The sequence below is a fragment of the Megalobrama amblycephala genome, linkage group LG24 (genome assembly GCF_018812025.1).
Source record: "Megalobrama amblycephala isolate DHTTF-2021 linkage group LG24, ASM1881202v1, whole genome shotgun sequence".
NCBI lineage: Eukaryota > Metazoa > Chordata > Actinopteri > Cypriniformes > Xenocyprididae > Megalobrama > Megalobrama amblycephala.
The window spans coordinates 319,018-345,000 of NC_063067.1; the positions used below are offsets into that span (position 1 = coordinate 319,018).

Below are 25,983 nucleotides of genomic sequence, written 5' to 3' on the forward strand. Positions count from 1 at the left end.
CCCAGAGCCGCTCGAGTGTGTTTTGTTGGTTTTATTGACATTCAGCATTATTACAGTCTCACTCGTGTGTGTGTGTGTGTGTGTGTGTGTGTGTGTGTGTGTGTGTGTGTGTGTGTGTGTGTGTTGAGTGAGGCGTCAGTCCGTCTCTGTTTGTTCACACTTTTAAATTCTTCATCATTTGATAAGACACAAACACATGAGTTCATGTAATTCAGGATAATCAGCTTTTAAAAGGTGTGTGTGTGTGTGTGTGTGTGTGTGTGTGCAGATCTGATAAGTGTCGTGTGTGTGTCTTCTAGAGAACCGAATCAGTTTATAAAGTCCTGAAGTGACCGATCTTTGACGAACATCTGGCATTGAAATAAAGGGGCGGGGTTTAAGTGCATTAAAAGATTGGAGAGGTTGTTCCACTGGAAGATAATTTGATTAAACAAGGTCAGAACATTGTCAGAAAATGAAACGATGCACGGATGAATTGTTCACGATAAGATCAATAACATGCATTTAGAAAATAAGTGGTGATTTTTTTTTTTTATTTCAACCCTCCTATATTGTGTTGCGGGTCAATTTGACCCACATTCAATTTTTAAACTGCTTGAAACGCTAGTTAAACTACAAACCCGATTCCTAAAAAGTTGGGACACTGTACAAATTGTGAATAAAAACAGAATGCAATGATGTGGAAGTTTCAATTTCAATATTTTATTCAGAATACATCAAATGTTTAAACTGAGAAAATGTATCATTTTAAGGGAAAAATGAGTTGATTTTAAATTTCATGGCATTAACACATCTCAAAAAAGTTTTCTCAAAAAAAAAAAATGTTTACCACTGTGTGGCATCCCCTCTTCTTTTTATAACAGTCTGCAACCGTCTGGGGACTGAGGAGACAAGTTGCTCAAGTTTAGGAATAGGAATGTTGTCCCATTCTTGTCTAATACAGGCTTCTAGTTGCTCAACTGTCTTAGGTCTTTGTCGCATCTTCCTCTTTATGATGCGCCAAATGTTTTCTATGGGTGAAAGATCTGGACTGCAGGCTGGCCATTTCAGTACCCGGATCTTCTTCTACGCAGCCATGATGTTGTAATTGATGCAGTATGTGGTCTGGCATTGTCATGTTGGAAAATGCAAGGTCTTCCCTGAAAGAGACGACGTCTGGATGGGAGCATATGTTGTTCTAGAGCTTGGATATACCTTTCAGCATTGATGGTGCCTTTCCAGATGTGTAAGCTGCCCATGCCACACGCACTCATGCAACCCCATACCATCAGAGATGCAGGCTTCTGAACTGAGCGCTGATAACAGCTTGGGTTGTCCTTGTCCTCTTTAGTCCGGATGACATGGCGTCCCAGTTTTCCAAAAAGAACTTCAAATTTTGATTCGTCTGACCACAGAACAGTTTTCCACTTTGCCACAGTCCATTTTAAATGAGCCTTGGCCCAGAGAAAACGCCTGCGCTTCTGGATCATGTTTAGATATGGCTTCTTTTTTGACCTATAGAGTTTTAGCCGGCAACGGCGAATGGCACGGTGGATTGTGTTCACCGACAATGTTTTCTGGAAGTATTCCTGAGCCCATGTTGTGATTTCCATTACAGTATCATTCCTGTATGTGATGCAGTGCCGTCTAAGGGCCCGAAGATCACGGGCATCCAGTATGGTTTTCCGCCTTGACCCTTACGCACAGAGATTGTTCCAGATTCTCTGAATCTTTGGATGATATTATGCACTGTAGATGATGATAACTTCAAACTCTTTGCAAGTTTTCTCTGAGAAATTCCTTTCTGATATTGCTCCACTATTTTTGGCCGCAGCATTGGGGGAATTGGTGATCCTCTGCCCATCTTGACTTCTGAGAGACACTGCCACTCTGAGAGGCTCTTTTTATACCCAATCATGTTGCCAATTGACCTAATAAGTTGCAAATTGGTCCTCCAGCTGTTCTTATATGTACATTTAACTTTTCCGGCCTCTTATTGCTACCTGTCCCAACTTTTTTGGAATGTGTACCTCTCATGAAATCCAAAATGAGCCAATATTTGGCATGACATTTCAAAATGTCTCACTTTCAACATTTGATATGTTATCTATATTCTATTGTGAATAGAAGATAAGTTTATGAGATTTGTAAATTATTGCATTCCTTTTTTTATTCACAATTTGTACAGTGTCCCAACTTTTTTGGAATCGGGTTTGTATTTATTTCTTGAAATTTTATGACTGTTTCTCATTTAGGCTCATGATTGTGCATGCAAATTTTTGATAGAATTATTCATAGATAAACCAATCACAGTGTCCTCTCCCATTCCTGTTAAAAGCCAGTTGCGCTCGTGCCATGGCGGATTCGCTATTTACATGGAGGAATTTTCAAGCAGAAAAACTGAACGCTTCTCTAGCGAGAAGACCGATCTGCTAATCAGAGTGTACGTGCTTCTATATACCCGCATATTGAAGCATATTACTAACACACTCTTTAAATAACAATAAAAATACTGCGCCATTGACTTTAGAGCAGGTTTCAGTTGGTCAATGGCGCATTCGTTTTCAGTTTCTCAAAACAGCAATGCACCTGAACACACCTCGTTTTCAGACCCGCACACCCATGGGCGAACAGATGGACGTGAGTGCATTTGTAATTTAAACAATGTGGTGGTTGCATTGCGCCGGGTGTATGATAGGGCCTTCAGTATTAACTGGTCAAGTGTTGAGGAAAAAGACGCATCTTCAGCCGTTTCTTGAAAATGGCTAAAGACTCAGCAGCTCGGGTTGAGTTAGGCAGGTCCACAGTCTATGGGCTGGTCATTCACCAGCAGGAAACAATTTAGGTAAAGGTCCGTGAGAGTGATTTTGTGTCTCTTTGGTTTGGAATGACATAAGTTGGTATCTCTGGAGGACACTCAGGTCTGAAGCAGTGCGTTCAGGTATAAGCGGTTGTTCTGCAGGCAAACGTCAGTGCCTCGAATTTGATGCGAGTGGCAGCCAGTGCGAGTTTATAAAGTGTGCTCTCTTCAGCTCATAAAGACTCTTGCTGCAGCAGTCTGGATCAGTTTCAGAGGATTGACTGTAGAAGCTGGAAGACCTGCCAGGAGAGCATATGGATAGAGCAAGACCTTGGATGAGGAGTTGTGTGGAATGCTCCAGTAGGAAGGTCCTGATCCTCCTGATGTTGTATAAGGAAAATCTGCAGTTCTAGCAATGTGATCTGTGAAGCTTAACCGATCATCAATCATGACTACAAGGTTCCTGGATGGAGTTTTAGTTGATGTTCCTAGCTGAATGTTGAAGATGTGATGAAGTGTTGGGCTGGCTCTGTCTTCACAAGGTTGAGTTGAAGGTGGCGGTCCTTCATCCAGCAAGAAATGTCTGGTGAGCTGAGACAGATCATCTGGCTGGAGTGAGAGGAAGAGTTGTGTGTCTTCAGCACAGCAGTGATGGGAAAAACCATGTTTCTGAAGGACAGATCCCAGAGATGACATGTAGATGGAGAAGAGAAGCGGTCCCAGCACCGAGCCCTGAGGCACTCCAGGAGAACCTGCCTGAGAGTACAGTTCCTGAGATGCTCTTCATCATGAGGGTTGACAGGAGGATCTGGTGGCAACAGGCAGATCCAGCAAAATGTACTGATCCAAACATTTTTTATTTTACACAAAATAATTTGGCCTCTAACAGTGCTAGAAAATCAAAGCCGTATGTTGTTCCAAAATTGAAGTTAAAATCACTAAAGATGCAAAAAGGTCTTAAAGTACCATTTCCATGGAAACACAATGTCCAATTCTAAAATGGGATGAATTTTAAGAGTTTAGGCTTTCGAATGATGATTATTAAAATATGTGATGGTGGAAAAAGGTAAATAAAAGCAGAACACTGACCGTTAGTTCAGTTTGAAATGAAAATTAGCCCAAGCTTTATTCACCCTCAAGCCATCATAGGTGTATATGACTTTCTTCTTTCTGATGAACACAATCTGAGATATATATATAAATATCCTGACGCATCCGAGCTTTATAATGGCAGTGAACGGGATCAACGAGTATGAGCTGAAGAAAGAGTCTCCATCCACATCCATCATCATAAACACACTCCACACGGCTCCTTGAACAGGCTATATTCCTCTCATATCTTTTGGCAAGCTATAATAGACTTTTTCTCTTACATCTAATGTTTTTCATAGATAAATTGCATGGAAACCAATGAGGGTCAATTCAACTCGCAACACAAACAGAACCAGATTATCAACAATCATCAGCCATACGGATCTGAAACACTGCTGGTTCAGTCTCAGTGAATGACAGCATCATGTGACTCTGTGTCTGTCAGTGTTTGATTGACAGCAGCGGACGGAAGCGTATCCAGTGACGTCAGTGTGAACTGGAAACTGAAGTCAGTTCTGTTCTGTAACCGGTGACAGACGGTTTCTTGAAGAGGGATATAAATACACCAGAGCGAACATAAAACATCCCATCACGCTGCGAGATGCGGTTACATAGTGTTTATGTTCTCGGATTATTTTTTAATATCAGTCGGATGTTTCTGACTCGTGGGGTTTATATTACAGAGTGAGAAAGAAACAAAGACGAGGTTTGATTATTGTACAGTGTTTGAATATATGAGGGATTTTAATGTGTGTTTGTGTGCTTTGGAGACTCACGTCCCGTTCTGTGATGATGATGAAGATGATGAAGATTTATTTGATCTGAGAAACAAATTCTCTTTTGTTATTTAAAGACGCACATGAATATTGTGTGTGTGTGTGTGTGTGTGTGTGTGTGTGTGTTTCAGAATGTTCAGCGAAAGTAACATAGCCAAGAAAAAACTTTTTAAACATTTAAAAACTGGACATTTTGAACCTCAACGTTTATATAACTTAATGGGAACGTTAACAAAACGTTCTTTGTCAGCTGGACTGTCATCAGTGAAGTGACGCTTATTTGACAGAATTGTAAAAGGTTTTAAACTCACACAGCTTAAACATTACAATAGATAAGAGTCTCCAGAAGAAACTAATATTTACATCATGCCGTATAATCTACATACAGTCTGAGTGTGTGTGTGTGTGTGTGTGTGTGTGTGTGTGTGTGTGTGTGTGTGTGAATGTAAACGGATGAGCGTATGGAAAGATCGGAGACAGACAGAGAGAGAGATGGACACATGGAGGTTTGCAGTGGTAATTGAAAACTGCTGCTGAAACCACAAAGTCGTGTTTGACAAGAAGAGAGACTGTTTGAACCGTGACTCTGTGTGTGTGTGTGTGTGTGTGTGTGTGTGTGTGTGTGTGTGAGATTCCATTCTCCTCACTCCCCACTTGACCTCTGACCTCGACTGCCTGTGAACCCCTTCAGTTTCACACCCCTCAGTGTGTGTGTGTGTGTGTGTGTGTGTGTGTTTCTGGAGCGTGTCAGAATCAATCACACATAGTTCTCTTAAACAGATCTGACAGAGTCACGCAAAGCAGCAAACACACACACTCTCGCTCACACACACGCTGTCGTAGGTCAGTTAACCTCTCGTTCATTGGTTAACAGCTGTCAGGGTCGGGTTAGTTAACCCTAGAGGTCGTGACCTTTGACGTCACCGCAGCAGACAGTGTGGAAGAATCTCTGACACTCATAACTCACAATAAACAGATGGTAAAATGAACTGTTTTCGGTCATCTAGAGCGCCACCTGCTGGATGAGAGCAGCCCTGTTACTGCGTTTGAGCAGATCATTCACGTGTTTTTAATACAAATATTTAGCGTATATTGAAATTGTATAATTTTTAAATGAATGACGCGTAAGTGTTGAGTGATGAGCTTCGCTGTGCTGTTTAAACATATTGTGAACGATCGCGTCATAATTCTAATCAAATTCACCGATCGCCGTCTCAGCTCTATTATGAAACTGAATTAAACTCTGAAAAGTCTTAAGTGTCATGAAAACATTTAATTCACATTTATGTAACAAAAAAAGGCAATCATAAATAAAATAGAAATATAATAGTTGTAAAATACATTAATTTAATTTAGTCCCAAGAATGATGCAAAGTGTGTTTATTTTATATATATATGACATTTTCTCAGTATTATTTAAAAACACACCAAATTAATTTTACAGTGGAGCAGATATTGACATTGAGGGTTTTCTAAATATTTTGAATTAGTTTTATTTCTATATTTTCCGTTCAACCTTAACATTCATCATTTTAGTTCAGGTTTTAGTCATCAGGTTTTGTGTTTTTGTCATTTTTAAACATTATATATATATTTAACTGTAATAAACCCTGCTTGTGAAGGAGAAATGTGAGATATTATCAGTCTCGTGTGATTTCGTCTGTATTTCTGCACACTGTTTTGTCTGTCTGTCTTCAGCTGCGTTCACCTGTAAAATCTGTTTTCCTGTTTTTTCACCCTTTCTTTCCTGTGTTTCTTCTCTCTTTCCTTCCCTGTGGAATGTCTCTCTCTCACACACACACACACACACACACACACACACCTGTGTTCTCAGGTAATGAAGGTGCCTGTCACTCAGCCTGTGATTGGCTGAGAGATAAACTCTCCAAGGGTCATGTGACTTCCTGCTGCTGTTCCCATAATGACATCAATTAAGAACAGATCCGGCTCACGAGACACCTGATACACACACACACACACACACACGCACACACATGTACGTGAATGAACACAGATGCAGTTCAGTGTGTTTTATAATGCCTGTCAGATATTATATTCATATTTTCAATGTTTTAGTCTTTTGTAGTTGTGTGTTGATGTGAAGTGTGTAAATCGTGCACACACACACACACACACACACACACACACACACACACACACACACAGCCAGCAGGAAGCTCCTCTGGATTTATGATCTGCATGTGATTGACAGGAGGATCATGGGTGTGTAATTATATTGATGTCTGTTACATGTCACAGTGACGTGTGTGTGTGTGTGTGTGTGTGTGTGTGTGTGTTCATTGCAGTTATTAGTGTCATTTAAGTGAATTATTTGATTTGAGCTCTAACACACACTCTTCTCAGCTTTCTAACTTTTTTAACACACTGTATGTGACTGCGTGTGTGTGTTTCTGACCCCTGACCTCTGACCCTCTCAAAGCCCTTCCAGATCCGTGCAGACGGTAGCGAGAGAGCAGACGGATCTGATTAAACCAGGTGAAGGTTTGAGGAGAAACTCACTAATGCACACCAGATACACTGAAACTGTGTGTGTGTGTGTGTGTGTGTGTGTGTGTGTATGAGATTATCAGCAGGAGTGTGTGTGGTTTCCTGTCTCCACGGTGACGGCCGCCCATCACATCTGCAGCCAATCCAGCGGCTCCGAAACGGGAAACTCTGGAACAATGCAGTGAGTGTGTGTGTGTGCGTGCGTGTGTGCGTGTGTGCACGCGCGTGTGTGTGTGTGTGTGTGTGTGTGTGTGTGTGTGTGGAGGGACTGTTTATACTGCTAGTCTATAAAAGATGCTGCTTACATTTGAGGGGAAAGTCCAACCACATTTGAGCTGTTCAGTAAACACACATCATGTGTGTGTGTGTGTGTGTGTGTGTGTGTGTGTGTGTGTTGAATGACATCAGCACACACACACTCTGAGTGTTGGCAGAAGTTAAAACACATGGGTTTTGGGAATCATCACATATATATTTATATATTCGCTCCAAACACGTGTTTTGTCTTTGCTCTTAATGACTGCTCCTCATCTGCTTCTCATTCGCTCTCATGTTGTTTCTCATTAGATTGAGTGTTTGGTAAAAGTTCTTTAAAATGTCATACTGGTCACATCAAAATTCATGAAAGCTTTTGAATTTAAGCTTATTTATTGTGTGTAAATTAAAAATAAAAACCCAAATATGATAATAATAGTAATAAATTAATATCAAAAGAGTCTTTTCTTTCCTCTTGTGACATTTGACCTTTGACCCCAGCAGGGAGGGGCTTGAGTTCATGTATCCTGTTGGGCGTCATGGCAGCAGTTTTCACTTCCTGCTGCTCACTTCCTGTCTCTACAAAGACACACACACACACACTGTGCTGAACACTCACTAGAACCATCAGGAACGTTTGTCTCTTCTTATCTCTTTGCCTCATTACACACACACACACACACACACACACACACACACGCCTGGCTTCATGTCTTTCAGGTCACATTCAGATCAGAGTTATTTTAGTATCACAGTATATATATAGTATTACTATTATAGTTGTATTAATATTTTTAATTATTTTTGTTTTCATTTTCATTTTAGTTAACTTCTTAGTCATTTTGAAGTAGTTTTTTTTTTTAAATACGTCTATATATTTCCCCTTCGAAGTGGAACTTGGATGCTGTGTCATGGCGTTGACGCTCTTGCATGAGCCAGTGTCTGAATCATGTGTCTAACAACACCCCATCCTGATAGGCCGAATGTATGGATGTGGCGACAGCATAGTGCATCACACACCAGAAATGTACGTCATCTATGTCTTCAGAAGGCACATGATTGTTGAGCACGTCTGTGTCTTACAAAAATTGTGATTGTGTTGGAAAGTGAAGTCTTTATGTAACTCCTCACCCCACTCTGTGCGGGCCTCAAACCCGGGTCTCCAGCATGGGAGGCAGGCGCGCTAACAAGGAGGCTGAAGACTGCAGCCTCTAGTGTCAGTCCCTAGTGCCCCTCTTGAGGGGAGTGAGGTTTATCTGCACAGCTCTTATTAACTGGCCTCCGTTATATTTAGGCTAAGAGTTAGAGTGTGAAATGTCAGGTCTGAAGTACAGACAGTGTGTGACGTCGTGCTCCTGCTATATTACGGTGGTTGACTCACAGGAGATGTGTGTATTGTGCATGGGTGAGGAGCATGCTAGTACTGTGCACATTTAATACACTTTAATATGCACAAGCTCTGATCCCAATCTGCTCTCTTCCGGAGGGATGAGAGTCGAGCTCCTGCACCTCGTGGCTCGGGTCTCGCTGTTGTCAAGGAAGCGTGACGACTCCAGTCATGGGGATTGCAGGTCGAGTTGGCGGAGGTGGAGTTTGCCGAAAATAAATCTCTCACGCTCTTTGCTGACTCAAAGAACCCCATTCTCAATCTCAAAAATTTGCTAAGCAAATTCTTCAGACCAGAACAAGGAGCTCATGCTGTCTGCATCTGACTCTGAGGGGCTGGATGTAGACAAGAAGGCAGATGCGGTTTCCTCAACCTGCCACATTTGAGGAGCTGCTCGAGATTATGTATCTTGTGCAGTGGTCAAATTAAAGATCGATTGGCCCTTCGTTCAAAGCTTGATGACTGCTTCTTCACTTCAGCTAGAGTGCAACCTCCCTGCCGCCATCTCCCTTTCATCCCTGACCTCCACACTGAGGTGTTGAGGGTGTGGAAGAACCCATACTCCGTTCATGTGCATACCCAGGCTACCTCAGCATATTCTAAGGTGGTCGGGATGTTCAAGCATGGTTATTGGGCAATGCCTAAGGAGGAAGAGGCGCTTGCAGGCTATCGCTCCCCTTCATGTGCATCATCGTGGAGGAAACCCACCTTACCCCCAAAGCCATGCAGAGATTCATCCAATCTAGTGGATAAGGCATATGCGGCAGCAGGTCAGGCTGGTGCGTCCCTGCGTTGGATAACGTTAAGGGGTTGGATCTCAAGCCGGTTCAAGAACTTCACTGTGCCACATGTCTTGTCCTCCTTGTTACCAAGCAGACGGCTCGTGCCATTGGTTTGTTCATTGGCTGCTTTGGTCACCAAGGACCGTTTGGTCTAGCCTTGTCCTCACGCAACTAACGGTCTAGCCTTGTCCCTGCGCAACTATCGGTCTAGCCTAGTCTACACGCAACTTTCGGTCTAGCCTAGTCTTCACGCAACTTTCGGTCTAGCCTAGTCTTCACGCAACTTTCAGTCTAGCCTTGTCCCCGCTCAACTTTCGGTCTAGCCTTGACCCTGCGCAACTATCGGTCTAGCCTTGTCCCCACGCAACTTTCGGTCTAGCCTTGTCCCCACGCAACTTTCGGTCTAGCCTAGTCTTCACGCAACTTTCGGTCTAGCCTTGACCCCACGCAACTTTCGGTCTAGCCTAGTCTTCACGCAACTTTCGGTCTAGCCTTGTCCCCACGCAACTTTCGGTCTAGCCTAGTCTTCACGCAACTTTCGGTCTAGCCTTGACCCCACGCAACTTTCGGTCTAGCCTAGTCTTCACGCAACTTTCGGTCTAGCCTAGTCTCCACGCAACTTTCGGTCTAGCCTAGTCTTCACGCAACTTTCGGTCTAGCCTTGTCCCCACGCAACTTTCGGTCTAGCCTTGTCCCCACGCAACTTTCGGTCTAGCCTAGTCTTCACGCAACTTTCGGTCTAGCCTTGTCCCCACGCAACTTTCGGTCTAGCCTAGTCTTCACGCAACTTTCGGTCTAGCCTTGACCCCACGCAACTTTCGGTCTAGCCTAGTCTTCACGCAACTTTCGGTCTAGCCTTGACCCCACGCAACTTTCGGTCTAGCCTAGTCTTCACGCAACTTTCGGTCTAGCCTAGTCTCCACGCAACTTTCGGTCTAACCTAGTCTTCACGCAACTTTCGGTCTAGCCTTGTCCCCACGCAACTTTCGGTCTAGCCTAGTCTTCACGCAACTTTCGGTCTAGCCTTGTCCCCACGCAACTTTCGGTCTAGCCTTGTCCCCACGCAACTTTCGGTCTAGCCAAGTCTTCACGCAACTTTCGGTCTAGCCTTGTCCCCACGCAACTATTGGTCTAGCCTTGTCCCCACGCAACTATCGGTCTAGCCTAGTCTCCACGCAACTTTCGGTCTAGCCTAGTCTTCACGCAACTTTCGGTCTAGCCTTGTCCCCACGCAACTTTCGGTCTAGCCTAGTCTTCACGCAACTTTCGGTCTAGCCTTGTCCCCACGCAACTTTCGGTCTAGCCTTGTCCCCACGCAACTTTCGGTCTAGCCAAGTCTTCACGCAACTTTCGGTCTAGCCTTGTCCCCACGCAACTATTGGTCTAGCCTTGTCCCCACGCAACTATCGGTCTAGCCTTGTCCCCACGCAACTTTCGGTCTAGCCTAGTCTTCACGCAACTTTCGGTCTAGCCTTGTCCCCACGCAACTTTCGGTCTAGCCTTGTCCCCATGCAACTTTCGGTCTAGTCTTGTCCCCACTCATCTTTCGGTCTAGCCTTGACCCCACGCAACTTTCGGCCTAGCCTTGTTCCCATATGAAGTGTCTGGGACTCAATAAGAGTGAACTTTCTCCAAGTCAGAGAACCACCTTTCTAGGGTTAGTGTGGGACTCGACCACAATGCAGGCACATCTGTCTCCTGCATGTGTAGATTCGATCCTAAACACTGTGACTAAGCAGATATTGCTAGATCTCATGGTGCCAGCGGCCAATGGTATTCCATTGGGCCTACTGCACATAAAACCGATCCAGTTCTGGCTCAAGAGCAGGGGGTTTTCATCCTCTGCATCATCCTTCCAGGTTTATAAGGATCATGCGCTGTGGGCTATGTGCTCTTCAGCTCTGGAAGAGGCCTTGGTTCCTGAACAGGGGCATGTGTTGCCATCGCAAGTCTCTCATGACAGACACCGCTCTTGTGGGCTGCGATGAGGTTCTTGATGGCTGGACCAGCCTGTGGCCTTTGCGGGGACCCTCATCTTTCTTGGCACATACATTTCCTTGAGATTTCTAGCACTGAAACACTTCTTCCCACAGCTGAGGGGCTACCATGTGTTGGTTCACAACATTACGGTAGTCTCTTACATCAATCACCAGGTCGGCCTGCGTTTGCACCCCCTTTTTCAGACAGATACAGCAGAACTTTCTTTGGGCAGAAGGCAGGCTGCTTTCTTTGAGGGCAATTTAATGTAGGAGCAGAATTTTGTCAAGGCAGGGGCTGAGGTTGGGCAATGGCGAAGTGGTGGAGTCCATGTGACAGAGGCACGCCAAGCAGAAGTGGACTTGTTTGCATCCAAGAAGACAACCCACTAATCCACTGTTCACCCTCACACCTCCAGCTCCCCTGGAGCTGGACTCCATGGTACAGCTGTGGCCGAGTCTTCATCTGTGCGCCTTTTCTCCAAAAGCTGTGAGTTCTAGCAAGGGTTCCCCAGGGCCGAGTTCACCTCCTTCTAGTGGTTCCACTCTAGCTGGCCCAAGTTTGGTTTGTGGACCTAGTTGTCTCTCCTGGACGGCATTCCATGGGAGATCCCAGTCTGGAGAGATCTTCTATTCCAAGTTAACACTCTGAGGTCTAAAAACGCGCCGGCGCGTTTTGCAGGTTTTTTTTCACATTGCAGCAAAACAGACTTAAAATACTCCGTCATTTTTTGTCATAGAAACATAAGTAATACATCAATTGAAACTATAGAATATCTCCTTTTATTTGTATACACTCAGAGTAAAAACAAAATGTTGTGCTTTTTGTAAAATAAAGAAAACTAACATGATGCGTGATCTCTCGTCTCCCTCTGAACGAAGTCCAATCTGATAGTTCTCAGAAAATGAAGTGTAACTTAGTGAATACTAATCACAAAAAATTCATACTTATGTCTAACAAAACGTTGAAATGTCAGGTTTTAAATCGTGCAAGTCAAATCGAAAACAAACATTCTGTGTTTATGTAATCTGTATGAAAAGAGAGCCATGTCAGAAGTCCGTGATTCAGCTCATTACCCACTAATGCGGCCACGCCCACGGAGCCAGCGCTATTCACAGGCAAATTCAGAGACAACACATGCATTCATCATCTCAATCGTGTATTTATTGCCTTGAAAATTGTTTATCTGGATGAAAAAGCCATGGTTAGCGATCTCTGGAAGACATGCAGTAAATTCCTGTTTGTTTTCTTCTATTGATAAGTTTTAAGTGAGTTTTTGTTTCTTTAGCGCCCTCCGGCTGTAGTATGAATTGGTAAACACCATTCATGGAATATCGTCTTCTTCTTAGGTGAATTTGTGGACTAAAATGCACAGAGCGCCCTCCGGCTGCAGTATGAATTGCAAACACCAGCGCTCATAGAGATAACAATGAATATTAAATAAAAAATAACTCCTCTGTATAGAAAATTGACATAAACATATGAGAATTCTATATTTCTCCAAATGTGCATGCTTTTAAACTAAAAGCCTATATTCAGACTCTTTGCATCACAGAAATACATTATATTTTAAAGTATAATATAAAACCATTATTTTATATTGTAATAAAATTTTTCTGTATGTTTCATATACCATGATGAGCTTGAGACATCACAGAAGTTTTTTTTCACAGCCTACCTGACTGAAATGCCTCATTAATATGCAAGTCTTTTCAGGTCATTACTATTCAATTCTTTTGTCTTCACAGGTGAGAATGAGCCATTATTCATGGAGATTCACGCCTCCTCGCATACCGTGTTTCTTGGCAAAAAGTGTCTTACAAAAACTAAATCAGTATATTGTTATAAATGAAAGAGTAGTCAGCATAATTTTTACATAATTTTGAAGCAAAAACTCTAGTCTACAACCTTCAATACCCAAAAGTCTTGTGAACACAGATTTAATATACTTTTATTGGCCTTATATCAGTGACTTAAGTTTTTTGTTTTTTCAGTAACCACGCATAAACGTTATTCCTTCAAAAACACAAACATGTACACACATGTTCCTCACATATTATGGTAGCCTAGTTTGTGCTGAATACAGTGTAATGACACTTGTGTCATTAATATGTTTATGAACAACTGAAAAAAGCACAAATGTCAGGGCATGTCAAAACTTCTCCAGGCCCCAAATCAGCCTCAGACTCCAGAGGGTTAAAAAAATATATATCATCCCCTGCCAGAGATCTGGAATCTTTGTGTCTGGCCCCTCAGGGGCACCAGCTCATAGATGCTGGTCCTTCAGCTGAGATTGCTGAGACGAGCTCCATCCACTAGGGCACTGGATGCCCTGAAATGGCAAATTTTTGTATGATGGTGTAAACAACGGTTAACTGCCCTGTTGTTCCAGTGCTGGAGTTTCTTTAAGAACGTCTTTTAGCAGGGTTGGCCCTTGCTACTTTAAAGGTTTATGTGGTCGCTATTTCTGCTAGTGACACACCCTTAGAAGGAGCTTCTGTTGGGAGGCACCACTTGGTGTCTCAGTTTTTGAGCAGTGCCAGATGATTGAGACCTATCTGCCAGCTCACAAGTTCACAAGTAGCGTTGGTCCTAGGAGCCTTAGCAGAAGCCCCATTTGAGCCCTTGCTAGGGGTGCACCCTTACAAGATGCATGTGCTGCAGCAGGTTGGTCCTCTCTGCACACGTTCATCAGGTTTTACAGTTTGCGATTAAAGCCCAGGGTCTTGAGTGCTTCATGGTTTATCCAGGGCCCAGTCTGCGCTCAACAACTGTCTATGCAGATCACACAGCCTTGTGGGGAAGGATCTTTTCCCTTGGTGTGGTGGCATTGGAATTCCAGTTCTCCAGTAAATCCATCTTGATTTAAGAATGTTTAGATATTTGTGCTCGAAAACAAGACTGAAATACTGAGGAAGAACATCACTGTCTGCTGTGTAACACACGGACACACACACACACACTGATCATATTTATATATGTTGTTGCGTGTGGTGGATTGAGTTTGTTCTACTGTGATGTTGAGTTTCCTTTGATCTCTGATGGTCTCTGACACTCATGAAGGGTCAGTCCAGTGAGCACTTCCTGTGGCTGATCTTCACTTCCTGTATGTGTGTCTCTGTGTGTGTGTGTGTGTGTGTGTGTGTGTGTGGTTTATTCTGTCATTCCTCTGATCCGTCACTGCCCACATCTGGCAGGAATTTGTGCTGGAATGAAGAGATTTGAGAAAACCAGAGAGAGAGAGAGGGAGAGGGAGGAAAAGACAGATGAGTGAAAAATGAGACTTCTGATAGAAACCAGACAGGCATCTACCCACAACCCCCCTCTCCACCCACAATACTCTCTGGCCAAAACCTGCTTCTGAAATTAAAACAACATCACTGGAATGAAAACACGAGCTGAGCTGAATTCTTATCTTCCGTGTGTGTGTGTGTGTGTGTGTGTGTGCGTGTGTGTGTGTGTGTGTGTGTGTGTGTGATTATCAGCAGGAGTGTGTGTGTGATATGAATATTACTGTGCACCAAAAAATTAGAATCAATGTTCACTCATAAATTGCTAGTAAATTTCACAAATAATTACAAAATGGCAAGTAATACATTGAATAAAACATGAAATTTTGAAGTAAAAAGAGTGTAAAACATACTCCAATAATCTTTGCTTTGTTTACAACTTTGAAATGCTTTTTGACAGTGTGTTTTAGTCACCAGTTTTTCATCATTTTAACTAGTTCGTGTTAACTGTTCCAGCAGCGTCAGTGATAAATTACATTTTTAAAGTATAAACGTGATGTAGTCTCTCGATTCATATGAGCTCATCACACAAGCACAGCTGTAACAAACACACTGTAAACAATCATGTTCTTCCTCAGTGTTTTTCTGTCTTGTTTTCCAGCACAAATATCTAAACTTTCTTAAAGGATTAGTTCAGTTCAGAATGAAAATCTCCTGATAATTTACTCTCCTCCATGTCATCCAAGATGTTCATGTCTTTCTTTCTTCAGTGGAAAAGAAATGAAGGTTTTTGAGGAAAACATTCCAGGATTTTTCTCCATATAGTGGACTTCACTGGGGTTCAACGGGTTGAAGGTCCAAATGTCAGTTTCAGTGCAGCTTCAAAGAGCTCTACATGATCCCAGACGAGGAATAAGAGTCTCATCTAAAGAAACCATCGGATATTTTCTACTAGCTCTCTTCTTCTTCTTCTCTAATTGAATTCCAGCAGTGTAGACACTGCTAAGTGTATTACTGCCCTCCACAGGTCAAAGTTTGAACTAAATTGTCATATACTTGCACTAGCATATTGAATATGACAATTTAGTTCAAACTTTGACCTGTGGAGGGCAGTAATACACTTAGCAGTGTCTACACTGCTGGAATTCAATTAGAGAAGAAGAAGAAGAGAGCTAGTAGAAAATATCCGATGGTTTCTTTAGATGAGACTCTTATTCCTCGTCTGGGATCATGTAGAGCTCTTTGAAGCTGCACTGAAACTGACATTTGGACCTTCAACCCGTTGAACCCCAGTGAAGTCCACTATATGGAGAAAAATCCTGGAATGTTTTCCTCAAAAACCTTCATTTCTTTTCCACTGAAGAAAGAAAGACATGAACATCTTGGATGACATAGAGGAGAGTAAATTATCAGGAAATTTTAATTTGAAAGTGAACTAATCCTTTAAATCAAGATACATTTACTGAAGAGAAGAGAAGAGAATTAACTGAAGATATGAAAGTCTTGTTTTATTCGTACTGGAAAACAAGACAGAAATACAGAGGAAGAACATCACTGTTTCAGTCTAGACGGAGATTAGAAACACTGAAGTATTTCATGCTGTTTGCCATCACAGTATCAGACGATCTCATATTTACACAATCTCTCTGTCTGTCTCTGTGTTTGTCTCTCACTCGTCCTGCTGTAATCGGAGAGTTTTTCTCCATGAATTCTTCCTCCTCCGAGTCTATTTAAGAGCAGATATGACTCAAACATCAGAGCATGTGTGTCCATGGATCTCATGACCTTTGACCCATGAGTGTCAGCAAGGTGTTTTGATAGTCGGAGCTCATCATTTGATCGTCAAACAGCTCACGGTGGCTTTACACTCGTTTAGATCTGTGCTTTATTCTGTTCTCCATTCAGTCATTCAAGTGTGTTTTCATCACCATAATGAGTCTGACCCCTGCTGGACAAACACCATACAATCACAAAGTTCTTTAATAAAAGAAAAACTTCACTTTTATTGAACAAGGATGCATTAAAGTGATCAAAAGTGACAGTAAAGACATTTATAATGTTACAAAAGATTGTATTTCAAATAAATGCTGTTCTTTTGAACTTTCTATTCATCAAAGAATCCTGAAAAATCACAATTTCCACAAAAATAAAACTGTTTTCAACATTAAATGTTTCTTGAGCATCAAATCATCATATCAGAATGATTTCTGAAGGATCATGTGACACTGAAGACTGGAGTAATGATGCTGAAAATTCAGCTTTGATCACAGGAATAAATTACACTTTACTATATATTCACATAGAAAACAGCTGATTTACACTGGAATAATATTTCACTGTTTTTACTGCATTTTTGATCAAATAAACGCATCTTTTGAGAGCAGAAGAGACTCTCTCGCGGCCACACGAGTGTTTTCTCAGCTGCCGTCTGTCAGTCTGTTGACTCACATGGACGAAAGTTTGTTTTCCCTGCAGACCAGGATTAAAAGCTTCCGCAGAGCGAGGAAGAGCGAGGAAGGTGTGTGTGTGTCCAAAATCTGAAACTGTAGACATGTTTGACCTTTGACCTCCAAACAATAAACACCAAATCTGTGTCTGTCTCCCTGGTTTGAGCATTAATCACACACTTGTTAATTAATAAAGTCACACACACACACACTGCAGATGAAGTGAGTCTCATCCGTCACTATCAGCACACTGACCTCAACAACAATACAGGTCACACATACAGGAAATCAACAGCAGCGGCCCAGCGACACTTCCTGTTTCCACACACACACACACACACACACACACACACACACACACACACACAGATGTTTGTGAGTAATAATAATGCTGACAGGACAGTTCTTTAAAACATTCAGAATGTCCATGTCTTTGGTTATACAAACTAATTGTATCATTCTTCAAACGTTATGGGAACGTTACTTTTGAAAGTTTTCTGAACGTTCTGAAACAACATTTAAAAAACATTAGACGAACTTCCAAATGAAATATGCTAATGTTTGGAGAACATTATTTAAACGTTCTATTAACGTTACTAGAAGAACGTTAGCTAAAGTTCTCTGTTTAGATGTTTTGTTTCGGTAAAACGTGATTCGTCTCATTTTTGTTCTCTCTCGGATGCCGTATGACTTCCGCACATGCGCAGTGAGACTGTTGGCTTCAGTGTAGCATGTTGTTGAGTTTGTTCTCTGCTATTTGAATTAAAGACTGTAGTATCTGATTGTATTATATTATTATTGTCGTCATAAATATTATAACGCGATATTATTATTATTTTCGTCATCAGTATTATAACGCGATATACAGAAGCGTTTAGAGGAAGAAGAAGGAAGCGGAATGAATCAGTTTGAACAGTAAGTTAGCAGCTAACGGCTAATTGAACACCTACATTCACAGACATTAAAAACATCATGCGAATATTAATTAATAATGGAAACAGATTTAGTTTATAAAATAATAACAGTAAAAAAGTAAACATGATGAACGTGTTTTATATATATACATAAATATGCTTATTTATGTTTATGTATTTGTGTATAAATGTTCATATTTATTTAATTATGCTTATATTATTTACATAATAATATACAAATAAATGTTATTTATTAAAACTCATCACCAAATCAACTTATAAATGGCCTATAAACATTATTTAATATTGTTATTATTATTCAACTATTATATTAACTATTATAATTGATTATCATTATCCAATAATGATTTCAGTCATAATATGATGAGTTTATTAACAGTAGATGTTTTATGTGTAGCTTGAAGGAGGAAGACTGTGGTGAGCAGGAGGAGATGAAGGACAGTATTGAGACGGACGGAGGATCGATAAACAACAATAACAACAACATCAGACGCAAGGTGAGACTGAGAGAATCACACACACACACACACACACGTGGAGTGAGCGTGAGGTAACGCGGTGTGTGTGTGTGTGTGTGTTCAGACGGTGACTCCGGCTCCAGGCGAACACCCGCTGCAGTACAACTACACCTTCTGGTACTCGCGCCGGACGCCTAGCAGACCCGCCAACACTCAGAGCTACGAGCAGAACATCCGGCAGATGGGCACCGTCGCGTCGGTCGGTTGCACACACTTCACTGATGATTATTGTCCTGTGAGTTTGCCATGTCCTGACCAGGTTTTGTGTTCTCTTGGTTCAGGTGGAGCAGTTCTGGAAGTTCTACAGCCATCTGGTTCGACCCGGAGACCTGACGGGACACAGCGACTTCCACCTGTTCAAGGAGGGGATCAAACCCATGTGGGAGGTGTGTGTGTGAGAGAGTGTGTGAGAGAGAGAGAGAGTGTGTGTGTGTTTGCGAGAGAGAGTGTGTGTGAGAGAGAGCAAGAGTGCGTCTGCGAGAGTGTGCGTGTGAGTGCGTCTGCGAGAGTGTGCGTGCGAGAGTGCGCGTGCGAGAGTGCGCATGCGAGTGCTCGTGTGAGAGTGTGTCTGTGAGAGTGTGCGTGCGAGAGTGCGCCTGCGAGAGTGCGCGTGCAAGAGTGCTCGTGCGAGAGTGCGCCTGCGAGTGTGCACCTGCGAGAGTGCTCGTGCGCGTGTGAAAGTGTGTCTGCGAGAGTGCGTCTGCGAGAGTGCGCATGTGAGAGTGCGCCTGCGAGAGTGCGCAGGAGAGTGCGCGTGTGAAAGTGCATCTGCGAGAGTGCGCGTGTGAGAGTGCACGTGCAAGAGTGCGCATGAGAGTGCACGTGTGAAAGTGCGTCTGTGAGAGTGCGCGTGCGAGAGTCCGCCTGCGAGAGTGCGCGTGCGAGAGTGCTCGTGCGAGAGTGCGCCTGCGAGTGTGCACCTGCGAGAGTGCTCGTGCGCGTGTGAAAGTGTGTCTGCGAGAGTGCGTCTGCGAGAGTGCGCATGTGAGAGTGCGCATGTGAGAGTGCGCATGTGAGAGTGCGCATGTGAGAGTGCGCAGGAGAGTGCGCGTGTGAAAGTGCATCTGCGAGAGTGCACGTGCGAGAGTGTGCATGAGAGTGCGCGTGTGAAAGTGCATCTGCGAGAGTGCGCGTGTGAGAGTGCACGTGCAAGAGTGCGCATGAGAGTGCACGTGTGAAAGTGCGTCTGCGAGAGTGCGCGTGTGAGAGTGCGTCTGCGAGAGTGCGCGTGTGAGAGTGCGTCTGCGAGAGTGCACCTGCGAGAGTGCGCGTGCGAGAGTGCGTGAGTGCTCGTGCGAGAGTGCGTATGCGATTGCTCGTGTGCGCCTGCAAGAGTGCGCATGTGAAAGTGTGTCTGCGAGAGTGTGCGCGTGCGAGAGTGCGCATAAGAGTGCGCGTGTGAAAGTGCGTCTGCGAGAGTGCATCTGCGAGAGTGCGCGTGTGAGAGTGCACGTGCAAGAGTGCGCATGAGAGTGCACGTGTGAAAGTGCGTCTGTGAGAGTGCGCGTGCGAGAGTCCGCCTGCGAGAGTGCGCGTGCGAGAGTGCTCGTGCGAGAGTGCGCCTGCGAGTGTGCACCTGCGAGAGTGCTCGTGCGCGCGTGAAAGTGTGTCTGCGAGAGTGCGTCTGCGAGAGTGCGCATGTGAGAGTGCGCATGTGAGAGTGCGCATGTGAGAGTGCGCATGTGAGAGTGCGCATGTGAGAGTGCGCAGGAGAGTGCGCGTGTGAAAGTGCATCTGCGAGAGTGCGCGTGTGAGAGTGCACGTGCGAGAGTGTGCATGAGAGTGCGCGTGTGAAAGTGCATCTGCGAGAGTGCGCGTGTGAGAGTGCACGTGCAAGAGTGCGCATGAGAGTGCACGTGTGAAAGTGCGTCTGCGAGAGTGCGCGTGTGAGAGTGCGTCTGCGAGAGTGCGCGTGTGAGAGTGCGTCTGCGAGAGTGCACCTGCGAGAGTGCGCGTGCGAGAGTGCGTGTGAGTGCGTGAGTGCTCGTGCGAGAGTGCGTATGCGATTGCTCGTGTGCGCCTGCAAGAGTGCGCATGTGAAAGTGTGTCTGCGAGAGTGTGCGCGTGCGAGAGTGCGCATAAGAGTGCGCGTGTGAAAGTGCGTCTGCGAGAGTGCATCTGCGAGAGTGCGCGTGTGAGAGTGCACGTGCAAGAGTGCGCATGAGAGTGCGCGTGTGAAAGTGCGTCTGCGAGAGTGCATCTGCGAGAGTGCGCGTGTGAGAGTGCACGTGCAAGAGTGCGCATGAGAGTGCACGTGTGAAAGTGCGTCTGCGAGAGTGCATCTGCGAGAGTGCGCGTGTGAGAGTGCACGTGCGAGAGTGCGCATAAGAGTGCGCGTGTGAAAGTGCGTCTGCGAGAGTGCATCTGCGAGAGTGCGCGTGTGAGAGTGCACGTGCGAGAGTGCGCATAAGAGTGCGCGTGTGAAAGTGCGTCTGCGAGAGTGCATCTGCGAGAGTGCGCGTGTGAGAGTGCACGTGCAAGAGTGCGCATGAGAGTGCACGTGTGAAAGTGCGCGTGCGAGAGTGCGCTTGTGAGAGTGCGTCTGCGAGAGTGCGCGTGTGAGAGTGCGTCTGCGAGAGTACGCGTGTGAAAATGCATCTGCAAGAGTGTGCCTGCGAGATTGCATCTGTGAGAGTGCGCGTGCGAGAGTGCGCGAGTAAAAGTGCGTCTGCGAGAGTGCGCGTGTGAGTGCGCCTGCGAGAGTGCGCGTGCGAGAGTGCGCATGAGAGTGCGCGTGTGAAAGTGCATCTGCGAGAGTGCGCATGTGAGAGTGCGTCTGCGAGAGTGCGCATGTGAGAGTGCACGTGCGAGAGTGCGCGTGTGAAAGTGCGTGTGCGAGAGTGCGCGTGTGAAAATGCATCTGCAAGAGTGTGCCTGCGAGATTGCATCTGTGAGAGTGCGCGTGCGAGAGTGCGCGAGTAAAAGTGCGTCTGCGAGAGTGCGCGTGTGAGTGCGCCTGCGAGAGTGCGCGTGCGAGAGTGCGCATGAGAGTGCGCCTGCGAGAGTGCGTCTGCGAGAGTGCGCGTGCGAGAGTGCATCTGTGAGAGTGCGCGTGCGAGAGTGCGCGTGTAAAAGTGCGTCTGCGAGAGTGCGCGTGTGAGTGCGCCTGCGAGAGTGCGTGTGCGAGAGTGCGCGTGTGAAAATGCATCTGCAAGAGTGTGCCTGTGAGAGTGCGCGTGCAAGAGTGCGCGTGTAAAAGTGCGTCTGCGAGAGTGCGCGTGCGAGAGTGCGCATGAGAGTGCGCATGTGAGAGTGCGTCTGCGAGAGTGCGCATGTGAGAGTGCGTCTGCGAGAGTGCACGTGCGAGAGTGCGTCTGCGAGAGTGCACGTGCGAGAGTGCGCATGAGAGTGCGCGTGTGAGAGTGCGTCTGCGAGAGTGCGCATGTGTGAGTGCGCCTGCGAGAGTGCGCGTGCGAGAGTGCGCATGAGAGTGCGCATGTGAGAGTGCGTCTGCGAGAGTGCACGTGCGAGAGTGCGCATGAGAGTGCGCGTGTGAAAGTGCGTCTGCGAGAGTGCGCCTGCGAGAGTGCGCGTGTAAAAAAGCATCTGCAAGAGTGCGTCTGCGAGAGTGCACGTGCGAGAGTGCGCATGAGAGTGCGCGTGTGAAAGTGCGTCTGCGAGAGTGCGCGTGCGAGAGTGCGCGTGTAAAAGTGCGTCTGCGAGAGTGCGCGTGCGAGAGTACGCATGAGAGTGCGCGTGTGAAAGTGCGTCTACGAGAGTGCACGTGCGAGAGTGCGCGTGCGAGAGTGCGCGTGCGAGAGTGCATCTGCGAGAGTGCGTCTGCGAGAGTGCGTCTGCGAGAGTGCGTGTGCGAGAGTGCGTGTGCGAGAGTGCGTGTGCGAGAGTGCGTGTGCGAGAGTGCATCTGCGAGAGTGTGTCTGCGAGAGTGTGTGTGTGTGTGTGTGAGTGAGAGCTTTACATCAGTGCTGACTCTGTTTCTGATGTGTGTGTGTGTGTGTGTGTGTGTGTGTGTGTGTGTGTGAATCAGGACGAGGCCAATAAAAACGGAGGGAAGTGGATCATCCGGCTGAGGAAGGGTCTGGCGTCTCGTTTCTGGGAGAACATCATCTTGGCCATGCTGGGCGAGCAGTTCATGGTGGGAGAGGAGATCTGCGGTGTGGTCGTGTCCATCCGCTTCCAGGTACTGCTGCATTCTGGGAACCGAGACTTTTGGTAGCAGTCATTCACTAGACATGACATAATTTCCTCCAAACCTGCATGACTTTATTTCTTTAGTGAAGATATTTTGTGATTAGAAATATCAATTTCTGTACTGATGTTTGGTTTGACATCACACCTGTAGAAACTGAAGTCTGTGTTTCTCGTGTGAATGTGTGTGTGTGCAGGAGGACATCCTGTCAATCTGGAATAAAACGGCCCATGATCAGGTGACCACGTCACGGATACGAGACACACTGCGGCGCGTGCTGAACCTCCCGCCAAACACCATCATGGAGTACAAGACACACAACGACAGTCTCAAGTAGGTCTCAGACGCTCCACATCCATTACAGTAACGCTGTCAACTGCACTCTGAGCTCCTGTTCTTCTTGTTTTCTCAGGGATAACTCCAGCTTCCGGAATACGAAGATCACTTTGTGAAAACCTGGAAATAATTTTCATATGGACACTTTCTCTTTTACACCACGAGTGAGCGACGCTTCAGACGGACCGAATGAACCCTAAGCAAACTCTGTGTGTGTGTGTGTGTGTGTGTGTGTGTGTGTGTGTGTGTGTGTGTGTGTGTGTGTGTTAGTTCTGAATCATTCCATCAGCCTCATTGAGTCGGTTCAGTAACTCGTACACCAGATTCAGTGTGTTTGAGACGATTAAAGGCATTCTCTTCAGTTCATGTTTCTCATGTTTCACAGATTCAGAGCAGCTTTACAGTCAAATCCCATTTCAAGTGTCGTTTGGACCCAATGAACACTCTAGTTGAAATATAGTTTTAATAAAGACTTTGGTGGTGAACTGTTGCAAAAAAATGATGTTCTTCCTCAGTGTTTCTGTCTTGTTTTCCAGAACAAATATCTAAACTCACTTAAAGGGTTAGTTCACCCAAAAATGAAAATTCTGTCATTAATTACTCACCCTCATGCCGTTTCACACCCGTAAGATCTTCGTTCATCTTCGGAACACAAATTAAGATATTTTTGATGAAATCCGACGGCTCAGTGAGGCCTGCATAGCCAGCAATGACATTTCCTCTCTCAAGATCCATTAATGTACTAAAAACATATTTAAATCAGTTCATGTGAGTACAGTGGTTCAATATTAATATTATAAAGCCACGAGAATATTTTTGGTGCACCAAAAAAACTAATAAATAACGACTTATTCAGTGATGGCCGATTTCAAAACACTGCTTCAGGAAGCTTCGGAGCGTTATGAATCAGCGGTTCGGAGCGCCAAAGTCACGTGATTTCAGCAGTTTGGCGGTTTGACATGCGATCAGAATCATGATTCGACACAAAAGATTCATAACGCTCCAAAGCTTCCTGAAGCAGTGTTTTCAAATCGGCCATCACTATATAAGTCGTTATTTTGTTTTTTTGGTGCACCAAAAATATTCTCGTGGCTTTATAATATTAATATTGAACCATTTTTTGCATTTTTTTATGCAATTTTCATTTTTGGGTGAACTAACCCTTTAAATCAAGATACAATTCCTGGAGGAGCAAAATCACACCCTCATTCTGTCTAATTTATTATTTATCCAAATGAATGTTTTAAACACGTTTTTTTTTTTTTTTTTTTTTGCTTTCTTTCTGCAAGGGAATATAAAAATCATATTCAAATAACAATAATTGAAATGTTTCCCCTCAGGAAGAGGAAACTATTCCTCATGTGTTCCTTTAATAAAGAGTTTTGCTCTCATATTTCAGCTTCTTAATGTTTTATAGACTTGTTAATATTTGTTCATAATTATTAATACAGACATATTTGTATGATGGGCAAATATCATATTCAATGGATTCAGATGAATTGACTAATAAACATGGCGTTGAATATTGTTCGTCGACGAGTCGCTTTGGGGAAAAGTACATTTGTGTTTATTCGCTTTATATTTATATTAGTTAAGTAATTTTAATTTTTGTGTGAATTCTTGTATTTTGTTGTGGTGATGAAAAGCATGCAGCCGTTTGATGACGTGTTTCCGCTCTAGGCGCGATTTGAAGCGGGGAAGCAGCGCGAGACACACGAACGGTAAACAAACTCTAATCAAACTCTAGAAACTATCGAGTTCTTCAACTCCAGAAGCTTCTGCAGATCTTCAGATAAACTCTCTTCTGTCCGCGAGATCAGCGCGTTTGTTCGGGTCTGTCAGTCAAATGCAGCGTTTTATTCCGTCAGATCAAATTAAACATCACATGATTTAGTAATTTAACACGAGCAGCATATTAACAAAATACTTAATTCATGCAGTTTACTTGCATTTGAATTATATTTCTATTTCAGCATAGAAATATAGTTCAAATGCGTCTGCTGCTGTTGCCATGGAAACGGAGGATTTTATTGGTCTTTCAAAATTCAATCTTGTTCATATGTGTGTTCTTATTAATATATGTTATAGATATTTTATTTATTTATTATTTATTTAGAGTTAAAGGAAATCCACTGATAAAAAGTTTTTAAAGTTTGAGATAGTTAATAATTTAGGGTAGCTAGAACTGAGAGCCTTGCTGTACTCCATACTTTTGAGTCTAGATTTAAACTCAGTGTGTGTGTGTGTGTGTGTGTGTGTGTGTGTGTGTGTGCATGCAGTGAGATGTCTGTGAGCCGAGCTGATGATGATGATGATGCTCCTCCTCTTCATCACTCCTCTCTTCCGGCTCTCACTCGCTCATGGCCGTCTTCTCCTCTCTCGGCGTCTCGTCAGGTCACCGCCCGCCTCTACAGCTCATTACAGCACAGCCGAGAGCAGGAGGTCAAAGGTCACGCTGCCAGGTGGGCACAAATCATAATCGCAATTATTTTTAGTCAACACTGTGACCATGAGAATTTAACTGCGTTACTCACTGACTATATCATGCATTTATTGAACTTTACTTCATATTGTTTTTTTTTAATTAATAAACATATATATATATATATATATATATATATATATATATATATATATATATATATATATATATATATATAATTAGGTAAAGTAAATTAATTAAAATATATTAAAAATTAAATGATTTTTTAAAATGATTTTTTGTACATGACATAATAGTAAATGCTGCTTCTCATGTCTGTCCATTTGTCCATCTGTCTGTTTGTTTGTCTGTCTGTCTGTGTTTGTCTG

General features: G+C 44.1%; 2 protein-coding genes across 5 annotated transcripts in view; both read left to right on the plus strand.

Annotated features, from left to right (window-relative positions):
* Positions 1–17,916: 17,916 nt before the first annotated feature.
* Positions 17,917–23,671, plus strand: eif4e2rs1 (eukaryotic translation initiation factor 4E family member 2 related sequence 1). Of its 2 annotated transcripts, XR_007183072.1 has the most exons (8): positions 17,917–18,148; positions 18,566–18,665; positions 18,751–18,885; positions 18,968–19,072; positions 22,675–22,827; positions 23,033–23,169; positions 23,249–23,380; positions 23,415–23,671. XR_007183072.1 is itself a non-coding variant. In XM_048178990.1 (7 exons), the coding sequence occupies exons 1-7, from the start codon at positions 18,132–18,134 to the stop codon at positions 23,286–23,288; spliced, it is 687 nt and encodes a 228-aa protein (XP_048034947.1). In that variant the 5' UTR covers positions 17,917–18,131; the 3' UTR covers positions 23,289–23,671. The 2 variants fall into 2 exon arrangements, 1 of the variants encoding a protein (XP_048034947.1); XM_048178990.1 differs by having other exon boundaries at positions 23,249–23,671.
* Positions 23,672–24,752: 1,081 nt separating this feature from the next.
* cntrob (centrobin, centrosomal BRCA2 interacting protein) overlaps positions 24,753–25,983 on the plus strand; it is a 13,499-nt gene continuing 12,268 nt past the window's right edge. For 2 of the 3 annotated variants that reach the window (XM_048178368.1, XM_048178371.1), the window contains exons 1-2: positions 24,753–24,893; positions 25,452–25,634. In XM_048178368.1, the coding sequence (XP_048034325.1) occupies positions 25,456–25,634 (179 nt within the window). In that variant the 5' untranslated portion in view covers positions 24,753–24,893; positions 25,452–25,455. Of the gene's footprint in view, positions 25,006–25,451; positions 25,635–25,983 lie in introns of all 3 variants that reach the window. The other variant, XM_048178369.1, reaches the window with a different exon arrangement.

What these genes read in the sequence shown, in the direction of transcription:
- eif4e2rs1 (XM_048178990.1), top strand. An exon ending in AGATGGGCACCGTCGCGTCG is followed by an intron (nt 18,886 to 18,967) that starts GTCGGTTGCACA and finishes CTCTTGGTTCAG; the next exon opens with GTGGAGCAGTTCTGGAAGTT. An exon ending in ACACACAACGACAGTCTCAA is followed by an intron (nt 23,170 to 23,248) that starts GTAGGTCTCAGA and finishes TTGTTTTCTCAG; the next exon opens with GGATAACTCCAGCTTCCGGA.